Below are 23,091 nucleotides of genomic sequence, written 5' to 3'. Positions count from 1 at the left end.
GCAAATGATAAGAAAAAGAAGAGAAAAGGAAAGAAAAGAAAAAGAAAATTTACCTGAGCTCAAAATGACTTGAATGCCTCTGACTAGCTTTTACGGTACTGTTAGGCAGGCACCATGCCAGCTTTCAAAGGAGGGAGGCAACCAGTAGTCCTACCCACCTATGACACCTGTAGACCTCAACCACATAGACATACACATAAAATAGAGATAAATCAGTTGCTGTTGTTTTCAAAAATTAAATAAATAGTTTTTAAAGGTCAAATCTGCACAGGGGCTGGAGAGATGGCCCCATGGTTATAAGCATGCAGTGCTCTCGCAGAGAACCAGAGTTCGATTCTCAGCACATTGAAGAGCTCACAACTACCTATAACTCCAGCTGTAGGGGACTCCCAGGCCTGAGGCCTCTGAGGACACCTGCGTTCATGCGTGTCCTCCCCATGTATAGAGTGACAAATGTCAGCATGGAAGCTAAGACATTGTGAATGTAAGTTACAGGTTTTTTCATGGGAGGGTTTTGAGCGGTCCCTGATGAGGCTCTGCTCTTTATAAGGGAGAAAAGGGAAGAGTCAAGGCTGATCAATGATTACAAATGAGAGAATGGGGGTTGTTTCTGGTTCACTTACTGCATTTCAGAAGTCTTCCATCACTACGAAGGGCTTTTAACGTCCCTTGGAGTGTTTCTCTCATCATACAAGGAGACTCTTCAACTAGCAGTCTTCAATAACACTCCTGATTTTAGGCTGCTGGCCACTGCCGACTCTAATACCCTTCCTCCCAGGAAACTGCTCGAGCAAGTGAGGGGATGGGCAGGACCAAAGCTACGAGGTGATAATGTCTAAAGGGTGCCTATTCACCCAATGGTGGTAGTTAGAATGCAGAATGTACTGTTATCTTCAAAGCGCCGTACCAAAGTTAACTAATTAATCCTCAAAACACCCTCTGAAGAGTGCCTTCTGAGTCAAGGGATAGACAGAAGGGATCTTCAGCTGAGGCTAAAATTTTAATGAGGCCGTGTGACAGTGCGAATCTATAACCAAACCAGCACTGCTGTGGATGTCACATGTTCTCCTCAGCGAACCCTGGTGCTCTGACAAAGGAGTTTAGCAGACTGTTTTGGGAGCTGTCTGATAAAACAAATAAACAAACCTAAAGGGAAATTGATACACCAAGCATGTCAAAGAAAGCAGCAAGTTGGGAGTTAGAGGATGAGCGCAGGCTTGACAAAGGATGTTGCCTATCTCAACCTCACCACTGCTGGCAATGTGGCTGGCTGATTGCTTACTGAGGAGGAGGACTTGTGTGCACCTTCTGGGAGGATGCTGGGGAGCGCTGGGGAGTGCTAACAGCACAAACCCCTCTCCCAGTATGATGACAAAATATCTCCAGTTATTTTTAATTGTCCCCTGGCCATCCAAATTGTGCACGTGTCCAAACTACATACTTCGACTAGATGTCAAAGTAATTCTTCCCAGCTCTCTACACATCCAGAGAGCCCTTGTGGATGTGTAACCACGCTGACAAGTACAAAGGGATTCTAAAGAGACACTGCCCTTTGGCAGTCAGACTCTTGAGACAATAACCCCCCCCCCAAATTGGAACTCCCAGGAATCTGATGCTGAGAGAAAGGGAAGGCTGAGCCAGCCATAGCAGGAAATTGTCTCTTGAAAACAGATTTCACGGGGTTCCAGCAGCTGGGCAGATCACCTTGAAGGAGACGGAGGCTGAGCAGACAGGATGGGTCAATGACTGGGGGATCATACCATGGCAGGATGGCTAAACTGCCTGTCTCTTGCTCTCTGCCGAAACCTAAGCTCATGTCAGAGCCTAGGAGGCTGTCTCTGAGGTCATTGGGCTTCTTTAACTGGTCTTCTTGTCAGCACGGCCACATTGAGTAAAGCCTCATTCTCTGCTTTTTACTGACTCTGCTTAATTGGTGGATTGAGGACAGGTGACTGAACCCAGTTTGTTAGATTTACCAAGGGGAGAAATCTTTCCTCTTCCCGGGATTGGTACTCTTTGAGTCATGCAAACGGCAATTTCCAGAAATTCTTCTGGAAAGGGGATGGGTGGGGGCTTGGATGACACAAAGTGTCTTGGAAGATCCTCCACACATCCGTGCACTCTAGTATGAGGAAATGTCTTCCCTGGACAATGCATGGGTCCGGGGAGGGGTGCTGGGAATGGAGCTGGGGAGCCTTTTTGGGGCCCGCAGCTTTCTCCTTCTTCCCAGGTTGCCTGCTGGGTATTCTAACGCTCAGGGAAGCCCACACAGAACATTTCTGGCTTTGCAGGCCTCCTCCATCTCTGCATACTCAAATGCCAAATTCTCCTACACTCAGAGCTGAGAAGTGTGTGGGCTGTTGAGAATGAGCAACAGGAGATGAGCCTTTATGCCGCCACTCCTCCATGCCTCTGCCCCTCTGGTGCTCTTTCTTACCATGCCCTGCCTCTGGATATAGAAGCCCTAGTTGCTAACAGTTCAAGGGGAAAACAATCGTGCTCTATCACAGCTTTAAAAAGATTAAGGAATTTATCTCATGATGAACATAAGATTAATTATAGACTAGTCATGCTATGTGTTATGAAAACAAATTAGCATCTGCATGTTCAAATATGTAACCTCTTTACACACAGTGTGTCTGCATTGCAGCAGAGGGTCCTATAGGGTTAAGTGACATTATACGGACAGAGCTGTTGTCCTTTCCAGGAAGTGACACCAGGAGAAAAGCAGTGGAAGACAGCAGAGAAGCCACTTGTGAGTGAAGCCGAGAGCCCTCACGAGAAATGACACCTCAATCTTTGGACTTCTGGTCTCCAGAAGTGTTGGAAAATAAGTCTGTTCCATCACTAACTCCTTGGTAGTCTGTAAGAGCAACCTGAGAGAACACTAATGCACTACAGACTTCAACACTTAACTAAATGGAACAAAACCAAACAGAAAGCAAGTACAAGATCCTCACTGAGCTGGGCAGGAAATGGCGTGAAGTACGGAGCAGGAAAAACACAGAACCGCCTTCGAGCAAGAGATGTAGCACCGTGCGGCGTCTGAAAACTCCATAGACAAAACTGTGAGCATGGTCAAAGGCAAACGCTTTGAGACATTGGTGTAGAAACAGGGGTGTCTGGGAGAATCATCCCAATGTGATAATCCCAGTTAGCTCTAGGAGAAGACTGGAACTGGGGGAGGAAATGGTCAAGGGGATGTTTTATCTTATGCTATGTGGAAGGGTTCTAAATATACTATTTTATTATATTAATTTATTTAGTTTATATTAATATGCATTTGCATATATGTATATAATGTTTATTATTATATTTTATATATTTTATTAATTCTTTGAAAATTTCACACATGTATCTTGACCACATTCACCTCTATTCCTCCCCTTAACTTCCCTCAGACCTACCCCTACCTCCACCTTTTCCCAGCTTCCTGTCTCCCCTTTCCTCCTCCTCTCCTCCTCCTCCTCCTCCTCCTCCTCCTCCTCCTCCTCCTCCTCCTCCTCCTCCTCCTTTATTTTGGTTTTTGGAGACAAGGTTTCTCTGTGTATCCCTAGCTGTCTAGTAACTCCGTTTGTAGATCTGGCTAGCCTCGAACTCAGAGCTCCACTGTCTCTGTTACCAGAGTGCTGGAATTAAAGTCATACACTACCACAGCCTAACATTTATTTATTTATTTATTTATTTATTTATTTATTTATTTATTTATGTAACTCACAGAGACCAGTTTATGTTTCCCATATTCTCCATCATTTTGTTTTGAAAAACTCAGCTGATGTGGAGAGATGGCTCAACCAGTAAAGTACTTGCTATGGAAAGCACAAGAACTGGGTGTCCAGCGCGTGCACACACACACACAACACACACACACACACACACACACACACACACGATACAACTAATGTACCATGTAGTGCTGCTTGTTTCATAAACAGTGATTAAGTCCTTTATTGCCTAATTGTTCTGCTTTCTCAGAGTTTGAATTGTGTTCCCAGTGATGCCTATGTCTGGCCTCTTCCACAGGCAGTATGGAGTCACAGGAATATGCCGCTTTTCCTGCTCTAAGCTCTACAGTGGACCACACTTTTTCTCTGTATTTGAACCTAGTTGCTGATGCAGTAGTGGAACACACAGAATACTTCCCTCGAAATCTCAACTAAGTCCCGTTAGTAGGGAAGGAAGACCTTTCCATTCATTTCAATGGAAGCCAGGAGGAGAGAGAATAAGTTCAGGGTGAAAACGAAGAGAGCACACTGTTAGAGTTGCTCTCCTGGTGTTTCGTAGTTGTCCTAACAGTGGGAGGCGGTGTCTCTGAGTCTGTTGGTTACTCTTGGGACCCTTTTCCTCCTACTGGGTTGCTTCACCCAGCCTTGATTTGAGGGATTGTGCCCAGTCTAATTGTATCTTCTTATATAATGATTGGTTAATATCCCTAGAAGGCTGCTATCTTCTGAGGGGAAACGGAGGAAGAGTAGATCTGGAAAAGAAAGGAAGTGGAGGGAGGGAAAAACTGTGGTCAGGATGATGTACGTGAGAGAATAAAGAATAATACAAAGAAACCAGACAAAATATACCAAATTAATGATGATAATGAGGATAATAATAATAACTTGTGAAAAAGATTGAAATAAAACTCAAAGAGGTTGGAAGTAAAAAATAAAACCACAAGCCAGCCTAGTGACTTCATGGAGCTGATAACAGGGTGTATTTCCTGTGTCCATCTTCCTTCAGGAATGTTCACCTGTGTTGAGATTCCACATAGACCAGCCTGTGGCAGTGAAGGCACACCCAGCCTGAGCGTGCTCTCTAGATCCCAAATGTTGGCTCTTAGAGAGGAATTAAGAAAATACTTCTTCTGCAGGAAGGATGCCAACACATGATGGCCCCTATCAGTTCTTCTAATAGATTTTGGGATTCTCTGGATGATGGATGTGGACTGTACTCACTGTCTTTTGCTATGGGAGTTATTTTAGCAATCACTGAGAGGCTTGGTTCTCTGGAAACTTTGCTGCACACACACACACACACACACACACACACACACGAGTCTTTTTCCCTAAGCCTTCCAGATGGAGCCATTCTGAGCCTTCTGCCTGTGTTTTCCCATCACTGACCTTCAGGCCTGCCCTCCGTTCTGTGAAAAAACACCTTAGCTTCTCCTTGCAGTCTTTGCCCACTCCCTGGTTCCCTGTGGAGAGCTCATGTTTCTTTCTTTCCCTTCTTGGCACTGCAGAGATGAAGTTTCTGTAGTATAGACATTCAAGGACACCACATACACCTCCAGAGCTCTTACCACAAGGAAACTCAATTAGCCAGCGTCTGGCTTTCCCGCCAGACTCTAAACCTCAGGACTGTAGAAATTTTGTTGCTCGTACCCCTGCCTCTTGACACAAACACGGAATGCCATGCTTCAAAATGGGAGCCACTCAATATCCTTGTAAACAAACTGTTCTGGATGGAGCTGAAGGAAACAGTTTAAACAGTCACATGTCAGTTTGCAAGAGGATAATGTGTTCCATAAACAAACATCCTCCCCCCACTGTGTGTGTGTGTGTGTGTGTGTGTGTGTGTACTAGAGGTCCAACACTGAATATCTTTCTCTTTCCACCTTAATTTTTAAGACAGAGCCTCTCACTGCACTTGGAACTCACTGCTTGGCTACACTGCCTGGCCAGAGAGCTCCAGGACTCTTCCTGTGTCCACCTCCAAGCGCTGGGCTCATAGTCACTTTATGATACATCCAGCTTTGTATGTGGTTCTGATCCCGACTCAGTCTCCATGCTTGAGTGGTAAGTACTGTCTTTACCCACTGACCCATCTTCCCAGCACATCCATGGAACTATGAGTTCTAATCCACTCTCTAGTTAGAGCAACTAATGTCAATGGTGAATTGTGGTCTGGGGCACTAGTCTGGTGTAAGTCACGTGAGTTAGTGTTTGCTAATGTGAAGAACGAGATGCTCTCAAGATGGTTCTAGTATTTTAAAACTTGACTGTTGCCTTGGTTAGAGGAATACCATGCTCTGCTCACTCAGTCACACGCAGGTTTTAAACTTTAAGATGCCTAGTTTAGGAGCTGGAGAAAGAGCTCATTTTCTAGAGATGGTCTCCTTCCGAGGACCGGAGTTCAGTTGCTAGAACCCACATCAGACGGCACACAACTGCCTTCAACTCCAGTTCCAGGGGTGCAACCTCCCCTCCTGGCCTCCACTGCACATACACACGCTCAGGCTCATACATGCACATGTGAAATTAAAAAAAAACTTTAAAAAATGCTCAGTTTAACCAATATTTTTACTAATTAAATTTGTTTTAAAACAATTTTACAGGAGGCACAGACCACTCTAAGTCCCACAAAGTCCTGTGCTCAAAGTAGTCACAAACAGAGTCTGGAGAGAGTGGGAGGTCCAGAAACGCTTCGGAAAGAAAGAATGTGCTAGAAAAATATTCTACTCTTCTCATCACATCAAACTGCTCATTATTTAATATTCTCTTTCTTGTTCTGTTTTAACACGCCACATGTTCCATTTAAATAAGAGCATTAAAGTATTCCTCTAGGCTTTTAAGAAAAAGAAGTTGCCGTTGCCAAACCTTGGTGCACCACTGCTGCGTCCAAGGACGCCGGCGCCTCTCTGCTGCCCTTACCATAAATTCAGCCACCACGGGGATATCGAACAATTCACAATTGATAAGCCACCTGTCTATTCGGTTTATATCTAGGTAATAGCCTCATAGGAAGGTCTGCCAAAATCATCTTACCTATTTCTCCTTCGTGCAACTGAGGGACTGCAAAAGGCAAGAGCAGACCCCCGACGGCCAAAGCAAAACCTCTCTGTGAGGTTAAAGAGAGAGTCACCACTGCCAACTGAAATCACCGGGGACCTTTTATAAACCCAGGCTGCAGGCAGGTCAATTACATCACAGTCCCTGGGAGGGACCCCGGCATCACAGTTTCTGAAGCTTCCCAGGTGGCTGCTGTGTGCACCTGAGGCGGTGAGCTATCCCAGGCAGCCATTAGGCTGTGCTTGGAAAAGCAACATCCATGGGACACCATCCCAAGGCCTGCAAACACTTAGCTGAAAGCAGCTGTTCTCAATGACAGTATACATATTCTCAGTATTAGTGTCACCAGAAATAGAAAAGAACTAGGAGCCATGACTTATTCCTTCAAAGGTATTTAAACCGAACCACTCAAGGGTACCAGGTTTTAATTAAAAGCAGGGCTATCCAGTGCAGCAGATTTTTATAATAGAAACTGTGTATCCATAGGGAACTAGCTAAATAAATTGTGGTCAACAACAGAATAGGTAGTTATTAAGAAAGCAAACTACTTAAATTACAGAACAATGACTATAGGCAGGTTTGTCCCAGTGTAAAAGACAAAGGATCCTTGACTTTCCCAAGCTTACATTAGGGCTCTCGCATGGGCTTAGCTCTACATAAGGATGAACCATGCAAATCCAAAGTTGAAGGGCTCCTTATTCAAAGACTTAATAAAAATGAAAGACCATGACAGTCACATATTAAAACAGGCCAAGGGTCCTTCCTCACGCATGGCTGTGTGTGTGGCTGCACAGGCTGCAAGTTAGAGGTATTCAAGAGGGAACAGGTGGTCCATGGGGGAGAGAGGGGGAAGCAGGCTCAGCAGTTAGAAGATGGCCAGTGCTACGGGAGAGGAAGAACGGGATGTGGGTTGACGTCTTAAAGTAGGGTGTAAAAGTAACTTATCACTAGATGCAACTGTCATCTCAGAGGTATTCTGCTGAGTAAGCTCGCCCTTTCTACTTTCTTCTGAACTCTTGCTGGCTGCTTCAACTCAGCTATTCTGGCTTCTAATCCCTGGGTCCTTCTCGTTATCTGGCTTGTTCTGTCTTCACCTTCAACCTGTAAAACTGTTCTGGTAAAACTGCCTCCTTGCTCTCTCTCTCTCTCTCTCTCTCTCTCTCTCTCTCTCTCTCTCTCTCTCTCTCTCTCTGTCTCTATCTCCCTGTCTCTGTCTCTCTCTCTGTGTGTGTCTCTCTGTGTGTCTGTCTGTCTCTCTCTTCCCAGCCTCTTAAATCCTCTCTTTCCTGTGCTGTTCTTGTGATAGTTGAGGGTATCCTATCTCTGACTCATTCCATCAGATCCTTTTCTGATTCATTACTTTGTCTGCCCCTCAATTAGATATCACTTTCAAACATGGCTGCTTCTTCCTATAAGACATTTTTTTTCCATTGCTTGTGATTAAAGATGTATACTAAGGATGTGTCCAGCCAGATCGTACCCATAATCAGAATGTGTCTGCATTCCAGCCAGATCTCAAAGATCAAAAAGGGGTTGGGTTTTAGCTCAGTGGTAGAGCGCTTGCCTAGGAAGCGCAAGGCCCTGGGTTCGGTCCCCAGCTCCAAAAAAAGAAAAAAAAAAAAAAAAAAAAAAATCAAAAAAGGCTGTGATCCAGCATGTTGCTGGATTAGAATTCCTCTTCAGTAGGGTAGTCAGAAAAGGGTGCAAGAAACAGTGAGGAGGTAAAAAGCAAGTGTGGCTATCTAGCCTGACTCCCCAGGGAGAAAATATGTACGTGGGCAAGTGGAAAGGTCTCCAGAAAAGTGAGAAAGCTATAGCAGGAATCCAGAGAAGAAGGGAGAGCATGAAGATCTACACTTAGTATGTAGATTTTATTTTAAATGAATGCATACACCTACCTTGTGCTCTAATAATTTTAGAGTTGCTATACAAACCCTTGTCAATTAGTTCTTTTAAGTACTCACTGGTCCATTCTAACTGTTGTGCATAACAATGGACTTAATCATGATATCTTCATACATTTACAAAGTCATCTCCACTGCTCTCTTCCCCATTCTTCTCTCACTGGTACTCCTCCTCTTCCTAAATATTTTCCCTTCTAATTTCATGTACTTGAAAAATAATGTAATACTTCTCTTTGTGAGTTCGGCTTAGTTTGCTTAACACTGTGTCTCGGTTTCACACAGTTGTCCTGAAAACTGTAGAACTTCCCATTTTTTTTTAATGGCTCAATAACACATACATACATACATACACACACATATGTATACATACGTGTGTGTGTGTGAGTGTGTGTGTGTGTGTGTGTGTGTGTGTGTGTGTGTGTGTGTGTGTGCGCGTGCTGGCTTTGGCTCTTGGACACATGTAGATCCAGGAGAGGGAGATAGTTGGATAGTATCCCTCTACATTTTTGAGGGACTCCTATGCTGGTTTTCAGAGTGGCTGGACTAACATTACCCAACAGTGTGTGAGGGTTTCTCTCCTGTGTCCCTGTACCCCTGCTAGTACTTGCTGTGTTTGGTTTTCATGATGACAGTCATACTGACTGGAGCAAGATGCAATCCAAATGTAGTTTCCATCTGTGAAGATGTTAACATTTTTTCATGTTATTTATAGGTCATTTGTGTTTTTTCATTCTGAGACTTGACCCTTCAGTTTGTTTGCCCACTTACTGATTGCTCTCTGATCTTTTGGTGGTTAACTTTCCCAGTTCTTTATATTTAGGGAATCAATTCCTGTTGCATGAAGAGTCGACAAACATTCCCTCCATTTTCTTATAGGCTGTCTCTTTACTCTGGAAAGTGTTTTCTTTGCTAAGTAAAGTTTAATTTGGTACAACCCAATTTCCAGTTCTTGCTATTTCCTAAGGAACTAAGGACTTAACAAGAGAGTTCTTGACTATAACTGTATTTTGAAGTATTTTCCAAGAGTGGTATCCAATTTGATCCATGTTGGGTTGGTTTTTGGAGAGGATAGAGGTGGGGATGTAGGTCCAGGTTTCTACATGTGGCTATTATGTTTGCTACCACTGCTTTGAGTCTTTTTTCTAACATGCTTTTGGCATCTTGTCAAGAACAGGCTGGAGCCGTGAGAGTTAACTTTATGCTACTCTACTGGGTTCCACTGTTCCCCCATCTGATTTTGTGTCTGCAGCACAATGGTGTTTTTCTGTGCTGCAGTTTGAAATCAGGAACTGGGATGCCTTCAGCATTACCCTTTTTGCTTAGGATTTCTTTGACTATTCAGATCCTTAATTTATTTTTTATTTGGTTCACTCTATGTGTACGAGTGGGCTTCCCTGGATCTATGTAAGTGTACCACATGCACACCTGTTGCCTGCAAAAGTAAGGAGAGGACATTGGATGACCCAGAACTGGAATTATGGATGGTTGTCAGCCATTATGTGGGTGCTGAGAACTGGGTCCTGGGCCTCTGCAAAACCAACAAATCTTTTAACTGAGCGAGCCATCTCTCTAGCCCTCTATTTTTTTTTCAACTTTTTAGGGTGGCTAAATACTTAACTACAGAATACCCCTACGACTTTAATGACAGCTGCACTGAATCTATAAGTTACTTTTGGTAATGACTTTCAGAATATAAAGAGTTTCATTCTTCTCTTTTCCTTTTCCTTTTCCTTCCTTCCTTCCTTCCTTCCTTCCTTCCTTCCTTCCTTCCTTCCTTCCTTCCTCCCTCCCTCCCTCTCTCCCTCCCTCTCCCTCTCCCTCTCTCTCTCCCTGTCCCTCTCACTTTATGTCTCTATGTCTCTCTCTTTGTTTCTCTGTCTCTCTGTCTCTCTGTCACACACACACACACACACACTTTCTTTCTTTTTTTCCTTCAATTTCTCATCCTTGTAGAAGTCTTGTATCTTGTACTTCCTTGGTTAGAGTTCTTCTAGGTATTTTATTTTTTATTTTGGAGCCATGTGAACAGGTTTGTACGATTTCTTTTTCAGAATGTTTATTATCAAAATCGACATAGCTTTGTAACTGATATTGGCCGAACTTGTTTAAGAGTTTTCTGGTGATATCTTTAGGGTCTTATTAGGATAGGTTTTATATTGTCTGCAAACATTTTCCTTTCCTATTTATATCCCCTTTCTTTTTCTTGACTTCTTTCTCCGGTTGAGAACTCAAACACTACATTAAATAAGAGTAGAGAGAACAGATACACTGGTCTTGTTCCCTATTCCCAAGAATTGACTCAGGTCTTCCCTGGTCAGAGTGTTGACTATTGGTTCATCATCTCAAACCATACCAAGTTCAGCTGTGCTGTTTGCTCCCTTAGAATTTCTACCATGAATGGATGCTGAATTTTGTCAAAGGATTTTTCCCTATATTAATTCACACGATTATGTGATTTTTCATCTTTGATTACATCTAGGTGATTTTATGTTTGTTTATATGTATCTATATGCACCATCATTGAATCCCTAGAATGAAACCAATGTGATCATGGCTATGATATTAATGTGCTATTGAATCCAATTTTCACCTTTACAAAGTGCCTTTAACTGCTGAACCATTTCTTTTGCCCCTCTTTATACTTTTTATATTAAAGGCTTTTGTGTCTGTGCTTGTCAGGGAAATGGGTTTGCAGATTTTGCTACTGTGTCCTCATCTGCTTCTGGTGTCCGTGCAGCACTGACTTTATAATAAGGGTTTGAAAGCATCCTTCCCTTCATACTCTGTGGAACTGTTTTAAGTCTAAGAGAATTGAGCAGTTAATCTGCCCCATTTCTGTCTTTTCTTTGCCTGGCTATAGGGACTGGCCACTTCAGGATCCATATCTCCCACTGCTAGGAGTCTCAGCTCAGAAACAACCTAGATGTCCCTCAACTGAAGAATCAATACAGAAAATGTGGTTCATTTACATAATGGAATATTACCCAGCCATTAAAAACAAGGATCTCATGAATCTTGCAGACAAATGAATGGAACTCGGTAATATCATCCCGAGTGAGATAACTTTGGTGGTTTGAATACACTTGGCTCAGGGAGTGGCACCACAAGTAGGCGTGGCCTTGTAGGAGGAAGTGTATTACTGTGAGGATGGGCTTTAAGACCCTCCTCTTAGCTGCCTGAACATAGTCTTCTGAGTGCCTTCAGATTAAGATGTAGAACTCTCAGCTCCTTCTCAGGCACCCTGTCTGCCTGTACACTGCCATGCTTCCTGCCATGATGATAATAGACTGAACCTCTGAACCTGTAATCTAACCCCAATTAAATGTTGTTCCTTTTAAAAGTTGACTTGGTCATGATGTCTCTTATCAGCAATGGAAATCCTAAGACAGTAACCCAGACCTATCAGGAGAAGCATGATATGTACTCACTTATAAGTAGATATTAGCCATAAAGTACAGACTGACTGTGCTATAATCAACAGACCGAAAGAAGCCAAATAACAGGGAGAGTCCAAGGGAAGATGATTGAGTCTTTCTCAGAAAGGGAAATAAAATAGATATCAGAGGATGGAAGGGAGATGGTGGAAGGAAGATGGGTGGAAGGAGGGAACTGGGTAGAAGATGTGATGGGAAAGGGAAGTAGGGCGCAGGGATGGGGGAGAGATCATCTGTAGGAGAGCAGGGGAGAGAAAAAAGAGATTGGCAGCAGTGGGGGCAATTTCTAGAATTTACCAGAGACCTGGGTTGTGAGGAGGCCCCAGAGGGTCTTTGGGGTCTGCTCTCTAGCAGTTAGAGTTTTTATAGGACTCCTCAGAGTATGGATGTTTTTATAGGACTCTTGAGCGTATGAACGAGTGAGTTTCTGTTTATTGTGGTTTTTTTTTTCCTTGTTTCATCCAATTGTGATGTGTTGGGTTTTTTTTTTTTTAATCATAGTTTTTTTATTATTATCCCTTAGAAGTCTCTTTATTTGTTTGTTTTAATGAAACACAAAAAGGGGGTGCATCTGGATGGGAAGGGAGGGAAAAGGAACTGGGAGAAGATGGGAGAGGAGGTGGTAGTCAGGAGATTCATGTGATGGGGGAAATGATTTTAAATAAGAGAATAAAAAAGAGAAAATACTAGTAAATAGAAAACAACTGTCCTAGAGAGCTGGGACCAGAGGATACCGACAAATGGCAAGTAACTCCTCAGGGAACCCGGAAGATGAAATCACGGAAGACTTCATTTTTAACATCCTTTAAATTGTTCCAGAAAAAGACGAATTTAAAATAAGAAGTGTAACCAATTGCTTCGGGGGTGGGGGGAGGGCAGATTGTTGCCTCTGGTAAGTTGACTGGAAGATCATATATCCAAGAATTTATGGGCAACACAAACTGGACTTGATGTATGGGGGAAAAAAGACTTAGGTTGATGGATAGGAAAAGGGTTTGGATCTATGAGGAACGGGGTGGGGTAAATATCAAAACTAGTTGTACAAAATTCTCAAAACAACCGATTATAATGAATTGGTGAGCCGTCTTTCCAGGCCCTCTAGTACTGTAATCAACCGGATGTGTTAAGGGAAGGGAGTGGTGGGTCGTAGCCAGAGTGTCACACAGTTTGTTTTCGCCTGGCGCTCTGCAGTCTGATAGGCCAAGTGGTCAAGGATGGGTTGTCAGCATCTGGGCCATGTTCATTTCTTTCTTTACTAGGGAGATACTGCTGCTCATGGGCTTTGTGGATGGCGGGCTAGGCACTCACTCCAGAGAACCCTGTGTATACACTCTGAGGGAGTTTGTACACGCAGTTGAGGAGTTCCTCCTACCTGACAGAGGACTGAGCTCTGTCTCAGAGTGGAACAGCTGAAAGGACCTGCAGTCCACCTGATGGCTTCAGAGCTGTCAGAATCTATGCTGTAGGGAACTCCCTGTGGGACAAAGGAGGCTTTGGGAATCCAGCAATCTGCTGGACCTCTAATTCCTTCCCAGCAGCCAACCACATGTGGAAGGTAGATTTGGAGGTCATGTGACTGCCAGCTATGGGTTCTGAGCTCTCATTTTCTGGTTTCCAGGTAATTAAGCTTATTCCTCATCAGAGTGAAGAGCCACTGGCCACTGGTTTTGACAGCTTAAGCTTCTGATGCCTGAACTTCACTCCAACCTAAACGTCTGGTGGTCAGTCCCATGCAAATACTTCAGAGGCACGTTTCCAGGCTGCTTCCTTTATGACTGATCCTCAGTTTCAAGTCCTCAGAATAGTTCAGTTTTAAAGCAACAGAACCACTGTCAAGATGGTAGGTACCTGGATCTAGTGCTCTGAGACATGAGTGTTGTCATGGATTTCTTTAGTGCTAGCTACCACCCAGAGTGAGAGTTAGGGCAAAAATACACACTGAGCTTCATACATACAGACTGATGCTCATCGTTAGGACCTCCAGCTCAAGTTGTGCTGTTGTTGTGGTTTGCCCTGAAGTTATCTGTATTTTGATGCTAATTCCACTACCCCAAGGACAGCTGCCTAGTCAAGGATGCAGAACTCAGGTGAGTTCACCAGAACCACCTCTCCATTGAATTTGTAAAGTACAGGTGAGGGGCAGGTACAGGATAGAAGGAGGCCTGTCATTGGAGGAGAAGGAAGGATGGGCGGGAGAGAAGTTTGAAGGAGGAGGCGGAGACTGGAGAGAGAGGAGGAGACAGGAGAAAGAGAGGGTGAGAAGCCATGGCAGGTGATGTTAATATTCTGCTCTATGTATTTACCGGTTGTTATCAATGTTCCTAAGGGATGGATGGTACCGAGCTTTGTATGTTTAAGTGGGCAATTATATCTTATCAATTGAATCTAAGATTATTGTGTTGTGTGTTCTTTTATGTGAGGGTTTGAGTGTAGGAAAGTGTGCGGCTGGGATGTGTTTCCGCCAAGATATCTAGCAGATATCTTGGGACACTGCGGTGCAGATCCAGCGGGGTAAAAGACAACTTCACTTTTTTATTTTTATAGTTTTACAACAACACGGTGTAGCTTTGGAACCCCCTCCCTGTCAGGGAGCGAAGGCTGCAGCTGTGAGTCCTTTCCAGCTTTCCCATGCGTTTCAGCTACGCTGACACTTCCTTTTTGACTCCTGACCCCCTCCCTCCTATTGGGAGAGCACGGTCGGTCTTTGTTTCATTACCTTACTCATCTCATTCTCATAGAAGGAACTTATAAACTGACCCCTTACCCCGGAAGAGGAAAACTCTATACGCTCTCTAGAAAGATTGGAATCGACTGGTCACAAAGCACACCAGCATGCTCTTTATATGGTTCCGAAATATTTGAGAATTCTACTGAAAGTGTGCATTACTTTCAAAATGTAAAAGTGTTCTTCAGAATGGAATATCAGAAACATGGTTCCTCTCCAATACTCAAAAGCAGGAGGCCTAGCGAGCACCACGTAATACATGCACATGCCTTTGCAGTTTGAAAAAGACGTGGCCGACTCAAACCACAGTACGGATTTGTAAGTTTCAAGAAAATGAGATAAACTATGGGGTGTGAAACTCGACAGGTTCTTACATGGTGCTTTTCTCAAATGTAGGCCTAAACTTGGCCACACTTCCTTCCCAGAAAGACATGCAATGGGGCAGAGGCTCTGTAAACACTCCTCAGTGGTGTGCTGCTGAACTCACTGTGAACAAGGCTGGCCAGTCCTAGTTGGGTCACACTTTACCTCAGCCTGTACTGTGCTTATGTCATCAGGTAAGTCCTTTTTTTGTTTAATCCATCTATTTCCTCAATCTGGCTAGATCCCCTTACGTCACTATTGCAGCCCTGGGCCCTGACTTTGTGTCTTCTATGCATTTCCCCCTTCCACCCAACTATTAGCTCTCCATACCAAGCAGGTATTTCTACTTGTAGAGCTGCTTCTCCATAAATGCATGCCCAACAGATGGCCTTTGGGAACAGCCTTGGTTATTTATTGTCTCTGCACAGATTAGCAGACATTCCATTTTGTCTTTAATTCTGATATCAGAGAGAATTTATTCACAGAAACATCAACTATCAATGCTTATTGGTGAGGTGTCTGTAGCTGCAGGCCATGCAGACTAGACCCAGACATACAAGTTTTCTAGTTAAATGTAGGCCATCCTATGCTGTTCTAAAGAACACATTACAATGAGACATCTGGCTGAACTCCTAAGTGCTTTGGATCCAGTCAAGTAATGCCTGAACTAATTATATCCTACTATACTTCTTGGGCCCCTAGTGATGAACTCAACACATAGAAGGTTGACAAAATGGCTTGTGTTAGGCCCATCGCTTTGAAACATACCCCAAATAATTATGTTGGGAGCTTATGGTCTACACTGTAAAAGCACTCCCAGCAGATTGTACCGAACTCACAGTCATGCTGATTGTGTTGTTTCATAATCAGAGTCTGAAAGGCCTCTTCCTTTCAAGATTAATGCAGAACATGAGAGGTAGACTCAGCTTGGCCACCAGCAGCAAAGTCCCTGATAGCTGTAATTGAGTTTCAGACTTCCTTTTCAGTGCTGGTATTTATGGCAGGTAAAGAACTTTTGGACACAAAGGCTTTACAAATAGCTTCAATTGCTGGGTTAAGCTGGGGGCCAGTGCTAGATACCATCTTCAACAAAAGAGAGACTAAAAAGGCAACGCTCATAATTACCATGTCGGTGATAAACTAAAGCACAGTGTGACAGAGGCAGGCTGCGGGAAGGCTTATTATTCATACAATACCCCCTTTGAATCTTCAGGTACTTAAGCTCCTAGGAAAAAGTGCCAGCCACCATGTCAAACACACTGAAAGAAGGAGACTGGACCGTTGAAGCTCCACCATCAGCTCAGATGCCTGTTAACCTTCCATTAACTTCCTGTCTGACCTGGGAGCACAACTGACTCCACTTATGGATTTACCCCCATGTTATGCTCGGAGATCCATTTTTTTTTTTTTTTTTTTTTTTGTCTCAAAACAGCATCCTGGCTACACGTTTCAATCCCATCTGTCCCTAGTCCAACTGCATGACTTGCTGGTTTTACAACTGAGGGAAGTGCTGACTGCACTTGCTGAGGATCTGCTTCTAGATCTGACCTATAACTCTGTGAGGTACGGTCCTTCAGAGAGGAGGAAGGGAGGCTTCAAGAGACTAAGGAGCCCTCCTGGCCAGGTAGCACACCCTTAAGGGGTGACGCGACCCTTTGCTCTGAGGAATCTGCTATTACTAGGTGACTGTGACTATAGTTCATGTGCACACAACTTAGCAGAGGACCCTGCTGAGTGCACAGTGTGACTTCAGAGGTCTGCAGCAGGGTCTGAGGTTTTATGCTCCTAATAAGCCCACCCCATGAGGCAGCTAGGTCATGTGCTACATTTTGAACAGCAAGGCACTTTTCCATAGTGAAGAACCCTGTTCATCAACAGAGTGATAGTTCGAGAGTTGCAGTCATGGCCCTCAAGTAGTTACTTGACCCCGATACATTTGAGACCACATGGAGACAAAGAAGATACCAATCCAGAAGCAACAGTGGTAATGGAATGCATACACTTCCATGTATTTTTACAGTAAAAATGCATTAAAAAATCTTTCACAAAAGAAACTTAAAAAATCCAAGTACGCTATTGACTCCCCCTACCCCCCAAACATTCTTTCAGGCATTGGTTGTGTCATGGGGGCTGGGGAATCTTAAATTGTTTGATTTAACCATACAAAATACTCAACCCTCATCAGCACTCTTATGGTAAGTGAAAGGTTGGGGAAGAAGGCTCACAAGAATCAGTTTCCAATATAGTCTACAGTAGATTAAAGAGATTTCTAGATTTCCGCTTACCACACGCAGTTTCCCATACAGTGCAAACCAAATCTGATGTACTGAATTTAAGGTGAACTTGTCATAGCAAAAGTCCTCAGATACTGAGCCAGGCTCACTTGGGTAGCACTGACTTTAAATGCCCTATACCATTTTTTAAACTGAGACAGATATCATGATGCTAACTTCAGGACCCACTCCAAAAATCAACCTTTTTTTTTTTTTTTGTTTAAACCCATAGACCATGATCAAGAGAATGAATCCATCAGTTAACATCATAGGCTGTGCCAGAACTAGTGAGGCAAACCCTAGTCACAGAGGCTCCAGAGCAACACCTCCAAGCTGGCTTTCGGACTCAGTCAGAGTCTTCCTCCGCATTAATGCAATCATCCATGTATGATCTGTAGGGAGCACTCCAATAACACAAGTAGCAGTCACAGACCTCCTGCCCCTGTAGCTATAGCATGTATATTGTGTTTGATTCAAGGAAAGAACTTGGAGAAATGTCCACTCTATAACTACTCAGTGTAATGTTATATATAAACCCTAAGTCAAATAAAGCTATGAACAATGTAACATTTATATGTGCATAGTGTTTTATAAAAGGAATGGCCCACACATTGCTTTTCATCAACACAGAGGGAGCGTGAGGCAAGAAATAAGCGAACAGAGAGTGCAAATGAATGCCTGATTATTCATGAGCAGTCTCTCCACGGAGAAACAACAGCCCTAACAAATGAAAGCTGTGACGATTACTTATAGAATGTCCCACTTTAAAACAACTTCACATACCTGATTTACATTAAAGTATATCCCCAAGAATCAATCTGTTCATATTCAGAAATATAGACACATATCACATTCCTCACAGCTAGACTTCTGTCATAAATTCTCTTTTATACAAAAAAAGGCAACAGTTGTTTTATTTTTTTTCTTCCAAAGAGGCTCTATTAATTACAATTTTAAACTCTACGTACAATGATTGGCTGGTTTTCTTTTCTATTTTTTTTCTTTTTTTTGCCCCTCCCTTATTACAGTACCACGGGAATCAACAGTGATTGACTTGCACAGTTCTGTGTCTGAATGGAAAATGCAAAACAGTACTACAGAAATACAAATGCTCTGTCAGCAGGGTTTGCTGCAGTGGTCCAACAGGTACAAGCAAACGCTTTGGCTCAGCTAGGCAGTAATCCATTTAAACCACATCTCAGGGCTACAGCTGACCCAACCACACCTTCTGAGGTTCAGAAAATGGGTCTATTTTAGCAAGAAAAACCATTACATTTTCCTTCGCTGTCCCCAAACACAAGGGATAGGGTCATTTCCCAGCAGACAGATCAAGACCCACCGGCGTCATCATGTTCTTCCTTCCCTTTCAATCAATCCTTAGGACTTGGATTATGGTTTCAAAGTGTGTGATCAACTATTCCGGGAATATGCAGCCCCAATACTTTTAAAATATCGTGACAGGTTTCCACCACCAAAGTTCACTCCTCTGCTCCCACTGGGCAGAGGGCAAGCAGGGGCTTATGCTAAATAGTGGGGGGAGGGTACCCTTTGCATGTGGGAGACATTTACATCTCCCTCATCCCAGAGGTACGGGTCCTACATTCCATCTACTCAGCTTCAAACTGGACCAGACAACCCAGAAGGAGCTTGTCTGCTCGGCTCAGAGGCTGACACTTTGCAATGGGCGCCGCTGCAGGTGAGATGTATTCTGTGGTGGAACCTGGTGAACCTGATCGTCTCAGCTAAGGCTGGGTTTGGTTAATGGCAGCCAACCTTCTTGTTTCTGCACCTTTCTGGGCCAGGGAGAGCACAAACCGTTCTTTGACTATACCAATTATACCTCAAGATCATAAGGTTTCCTAGTGCCGTGCACTGTAGTCATAAATATCCTTCATTTGCAGTAGTATTCTTGTCCCATAGTTGGCTGAATTTTAGGCTCAATGGCCACCCTAATCCATCCTAAAAGATTCTCAGTCTGTATGTTTCTGTGTTCTGCTTTTCAGAAAAACAGGGGCTTACAGTACAGCACTATGTCACTTCAAAACAGTTTATACTGAGTTAAATTTAACTGCATTTACTTATAGGACATGACCAACAGCCCCGTTTATTTAGGAAAGAAAGAGTTTGCCCCAAAGAAGGAACAACTCTATAGCTTGTGAAGAAACAAAATGTATATATCCCTTTGGGCCAGTATTTTGGCAAATAATTTTCAAAAAAAAAAAAAAGTATGCATTTAAAAATACTTTCTTTAATATTATACATCAGGCACAAGACTTTTCATATATATTTTTTTCCTTATAAGATTTCAGATGCATAAAATGTCTGTTACTATTCTTAGGACTACCAGGTGTCAATGCTTCCTCAGGTAAGAAACTAAATTATTTCATTTTGCGACCTTCCTCTTAGAACCTTTGACACGGTAAAGGTTGCAACGCTCTGAGTCTCAGATGCTGAGGTCGGTGCTACATTCTTTGTAAGGCCGCCTTCTCTGCTCTGGGGGATTTCTGGGGCTTCTCCCGCCTTCCAGCTTCAGACCAGCCTCTTCCCTTTCTCGGTGGCCAACTTTGTCGTCTCGGTTCCTTTTGTCCAGTGACCGCTCTCGCCTGCGCTCTGGGGACCTGGCCCTCCTCCTGTCGGTGGACTTTGCTCTCCTCTCGGGCGAGCCCCCTCTTCTGCGCTCTGGGGACCTTCTTTGATCCAGGAGTCTTTCGAGGGACCTCCGCCGGCGGCTCGGGGAGCTGTCTTTTCTCCGGGTGGGTGACCGCTCTCGCTTCCTCTCAGGAGACATCTCTCTTCTCTTCTCATGCTTCTCCCTTCTTTCCAAAGTGTTGTCAGCACTGCGGGTGCCTTCCCTGCGCTTCTCCGGAGACCTCCTCTTTGGGCCATTGGTGGCTGTCCGTTCTGGCTGCGCCTCTCTCCATGTGTCGGGTGGCCGGTCTTTGGGCCGGCATGCCCCACTGTCGGGTTTTCTAGAAGTTCCATTCCAGGTGTGATGTTCGTTGGGCTGTTTGCTGTGCTCCCTGTTGCCTTTTGGATCCTTCGCGTGTGCTCGCTTTTCGGCATGTTGTGATGATTTGTGAAGATCTGGTGGGTAACTGGACTCCAAGGCTGGATGTGATCTGTGGTCCGGTGGCCCCAGCCTCACTTCCGGAACACCTTGTGCACCGGGGGAGGGGCCGTTCCTGTCGCTGCTGGGGTCTGTCGGGGAGAGAAAGAAGAACAGCTTAACAAGAAGGATCGGAGGCTCCTGGCCCAGTTCCCTCCCACACTTGACTCATTAGTCACAACGAACAAACAACTGTTAAAGCAGTCAGTCAATCAAAGCCAACTGAATCTTGGTTAATTTAAGTATTACTACAACTAGTTAGGATTAAAAACTAGCGCTGTGGCTTTCAACATCTAGCTCGCTGTTCCCCATACCCTGAAGACAGACCATCGGAGAATTTATAAATGGATAAGGCTTTTGAAGGCAGAGCTGCAGGAGTCTGTCTACAGGTACCAGAGCTGCCCCCACCCGACCCACACCTGCTCTTCCTGGCTACCCATCAGCTCTTTCCCTACCTCTGCCTTTCTTCTTTCTTTCATTTGAAGAATATGTGTTCTGATTAAAATTAACCCAGGGCACAGACCTGGATGGGCACAAGAAAAGCTTTCCTAGGGTTAGAAATAGTCGCTGGCTTATCTGGGTGGTGACCTAACAGCAAGGACAAGCCCCTGAGGATATGTTATGTATATTACATGAAAAACATACTTCTACTTTAAAAACGGATTCGGGGTATTGGGAAAGGGGGATTATGTAGACATCGCATAGAGCAGATGTTAACTGTCAAAGGGGATACCTGCTTGAAGTTCCATTAAACTACGACTTTTGCATTTAACTATTTTGTCTACTTTCAAGTAAATTAAAAAAACAAGGAACTGTATTTAAAAGAGCTTTCTGTCAAATAAAAGCAAGGGGAATAGGTTGTTAGGTGCACATCTGAAATTAGCTGGGGCTTCATAAAATCTTGAAGTTTAAAAGGACCTTTCTTCATGCTGTGAGAAGAAAGAGCTGTGAAGCCATTGGGCTGCCTCTAATTCACTCAAGCATCCACAGATCTAAGGCTGGACAGCCCACGACAAGTCCCATTTATCATTTAACTATCTGATCCTACACTATAGCTGTTTAAGGCAGCACCTTGGATTTATGAGGACCTTTGCAAAGCAGGACGCTTTGTTGCAATGGCAAAACCATCAAGTTTTCGGTGCCTGAGATGTTGCACTACCACAGCGTGGGGTGCAGGACTTTCAAAACATTCTATGAGATAGCCTGGCCAACAGTAACAAAATGGTCTGTCTGTCTGTCTCGTGAAGGATCTCCCCAAACCCAGGACAAGCTTAACAAAGGCAGGGCTGTGGCTTAGCGCATGGGTGCTTGCCTCCTTCGTTCTTTTCTGGCGTGTGAATGTAGGGGTGGGGGACAGCTAACACTTATTTTGGCTCGACCAATCTTTAACTTTGCCACTGTGGTGCAAAAAAAAAAAAAATTAAAAAAAAATGGGTGTGCTATATGCCAATAAAGCCTTATTTGCAAAAAACAGGCTGTGAGCAGGATTTGGCTCATGGGCTGGAGTTGGCTGAGAGAAACCTGAACAGCCAGGAAATCTCTAATTCCTGTCTGGCAAGGTCTTGCCCTTCCGGGAAGAGCATCAGGACAAGGCTCATGCTTTCTAAATGCTGGGTAAGGTACAAAGTCAAAGTCGTTGCACACTTGGGGGTGGGGGAGGGAAGCACCTAGGTAGCTATCATAAATCTATCCTAGGTTCTTACTGTAGTCTTAAGACAAGAGAGAGCAACACTTCAACAGGTCAGCCATGTACTTACAATTCAAAGAACGCAGGGTGCTCAGAATGAATTGCCATACATATCAAAATAGAGCTAAGCAGAAGCAATGAGGAAATTAGGCCACAGCACAGAAACACCTAGTATTGATTGAGCTACAAACCGTAGTTTGATTATGGCCCATAAGGTAGAAGCAAGCCTCCCCGAACTTTTCATTTCTCATACATGCAGCGATATTAGGAGGGATCATCGCTGTAGGTGGGAGGACCCAGGCAAGAACAGTCAGAGAGAAGGAGAAAGAGAGAAAGAGAAAAAGTTGAACATTTAGATTCCCTATAACAAGAAAGAAAAAAACCTTCATTTGTTAACATAGGGTAAAGAGAGTTTATTCGTCCAGTCAGACAGTCTAAGGCAACACGCAAGGCTGCAGAGACCGCAATTGGAGCAATGACGTTTTTTCTTTAGACAGCCGTAAGATGACTTGAAAACCCAGATGATAATGCATCCTTTTGTTGTTTTTTTTGTTTTGTTTTGTGTGTTTTTTTTTTTTTAAACAACTGGAACAATGACAGGCTGGCATAGAGAGCGTTAACAATAAACAACAAAAGAACAAAGTCCCCCTCCCACCCCCCCAAATACCACGGCAGTTAAATTAAGTACAAAAAACTCATTACAAAAATAGCCTCACAGAGAAGCAGGTTCCAGTCAAGTCAGAAAAATATTGGAACTTAACATATTATAACCCATTTGTAACTCTAATCAGTAGAATTAGAGAGATGTAGTCCAAAT

At 43.8% G+C, this 23,091-nt stretch overlaps 1 protein-coding gene across 7 annotated transcripts in view; it reads right to left on the bottom strand.

Moving 5' to 3' along the window:
• Positions 1–17,185: 17,185 nt before the first annotated feature.
• The window catches only part of Magi1 (membrane associated guanylate kinase, WW and PDZ domain containing 1), a 609,660-nt gene continuing 603,754 nt past the window's right edge, over positions 17,186–23,091 (bottom strand). For 4 of the 7 annotated variants that reach the window (XM_032906052.1, XM_032906053.1, XM_032906055.1 and 1 more), the window contains one exon: positions 17,186–20,679. In XM_032906052.1, coding sequence (XP_032761943.1) covers positions 19,925–20,679 — 755 coding nt within the window. In that variant the 3' untranslated portion in view covers positions 17,186–19,924. Of the gene's footprint in view, positions 20,680–22,465; positions 22,555–23,091 lie in introns of all 7 variants that reach the window. The other 3 variants (XM_032906058.1, XM_032906056.1, XM_032906057.1) reach the window with 1 other exon arrangement.

This window comes from Rattus rattus, chromosome 6, assembly GCF_011064425.1.
Source record: "Rattus rattus isolate New Zealand chromosome 6, Rrattus_CSIRO_v1, whole genome shotgun sequence".
NCBI classification, from domain to species: domain Eukaryota; kingdom Metazoa; phylum Chordata; class Mammalia; order Rodentia; family Muridae; genus Rattus; species Rattus rattus.
The sequence above is the reverse complement of the archived record's forward strand: the minus strand, read 5'-3'. Positions and strand labels throughout refer to the sequence as shown.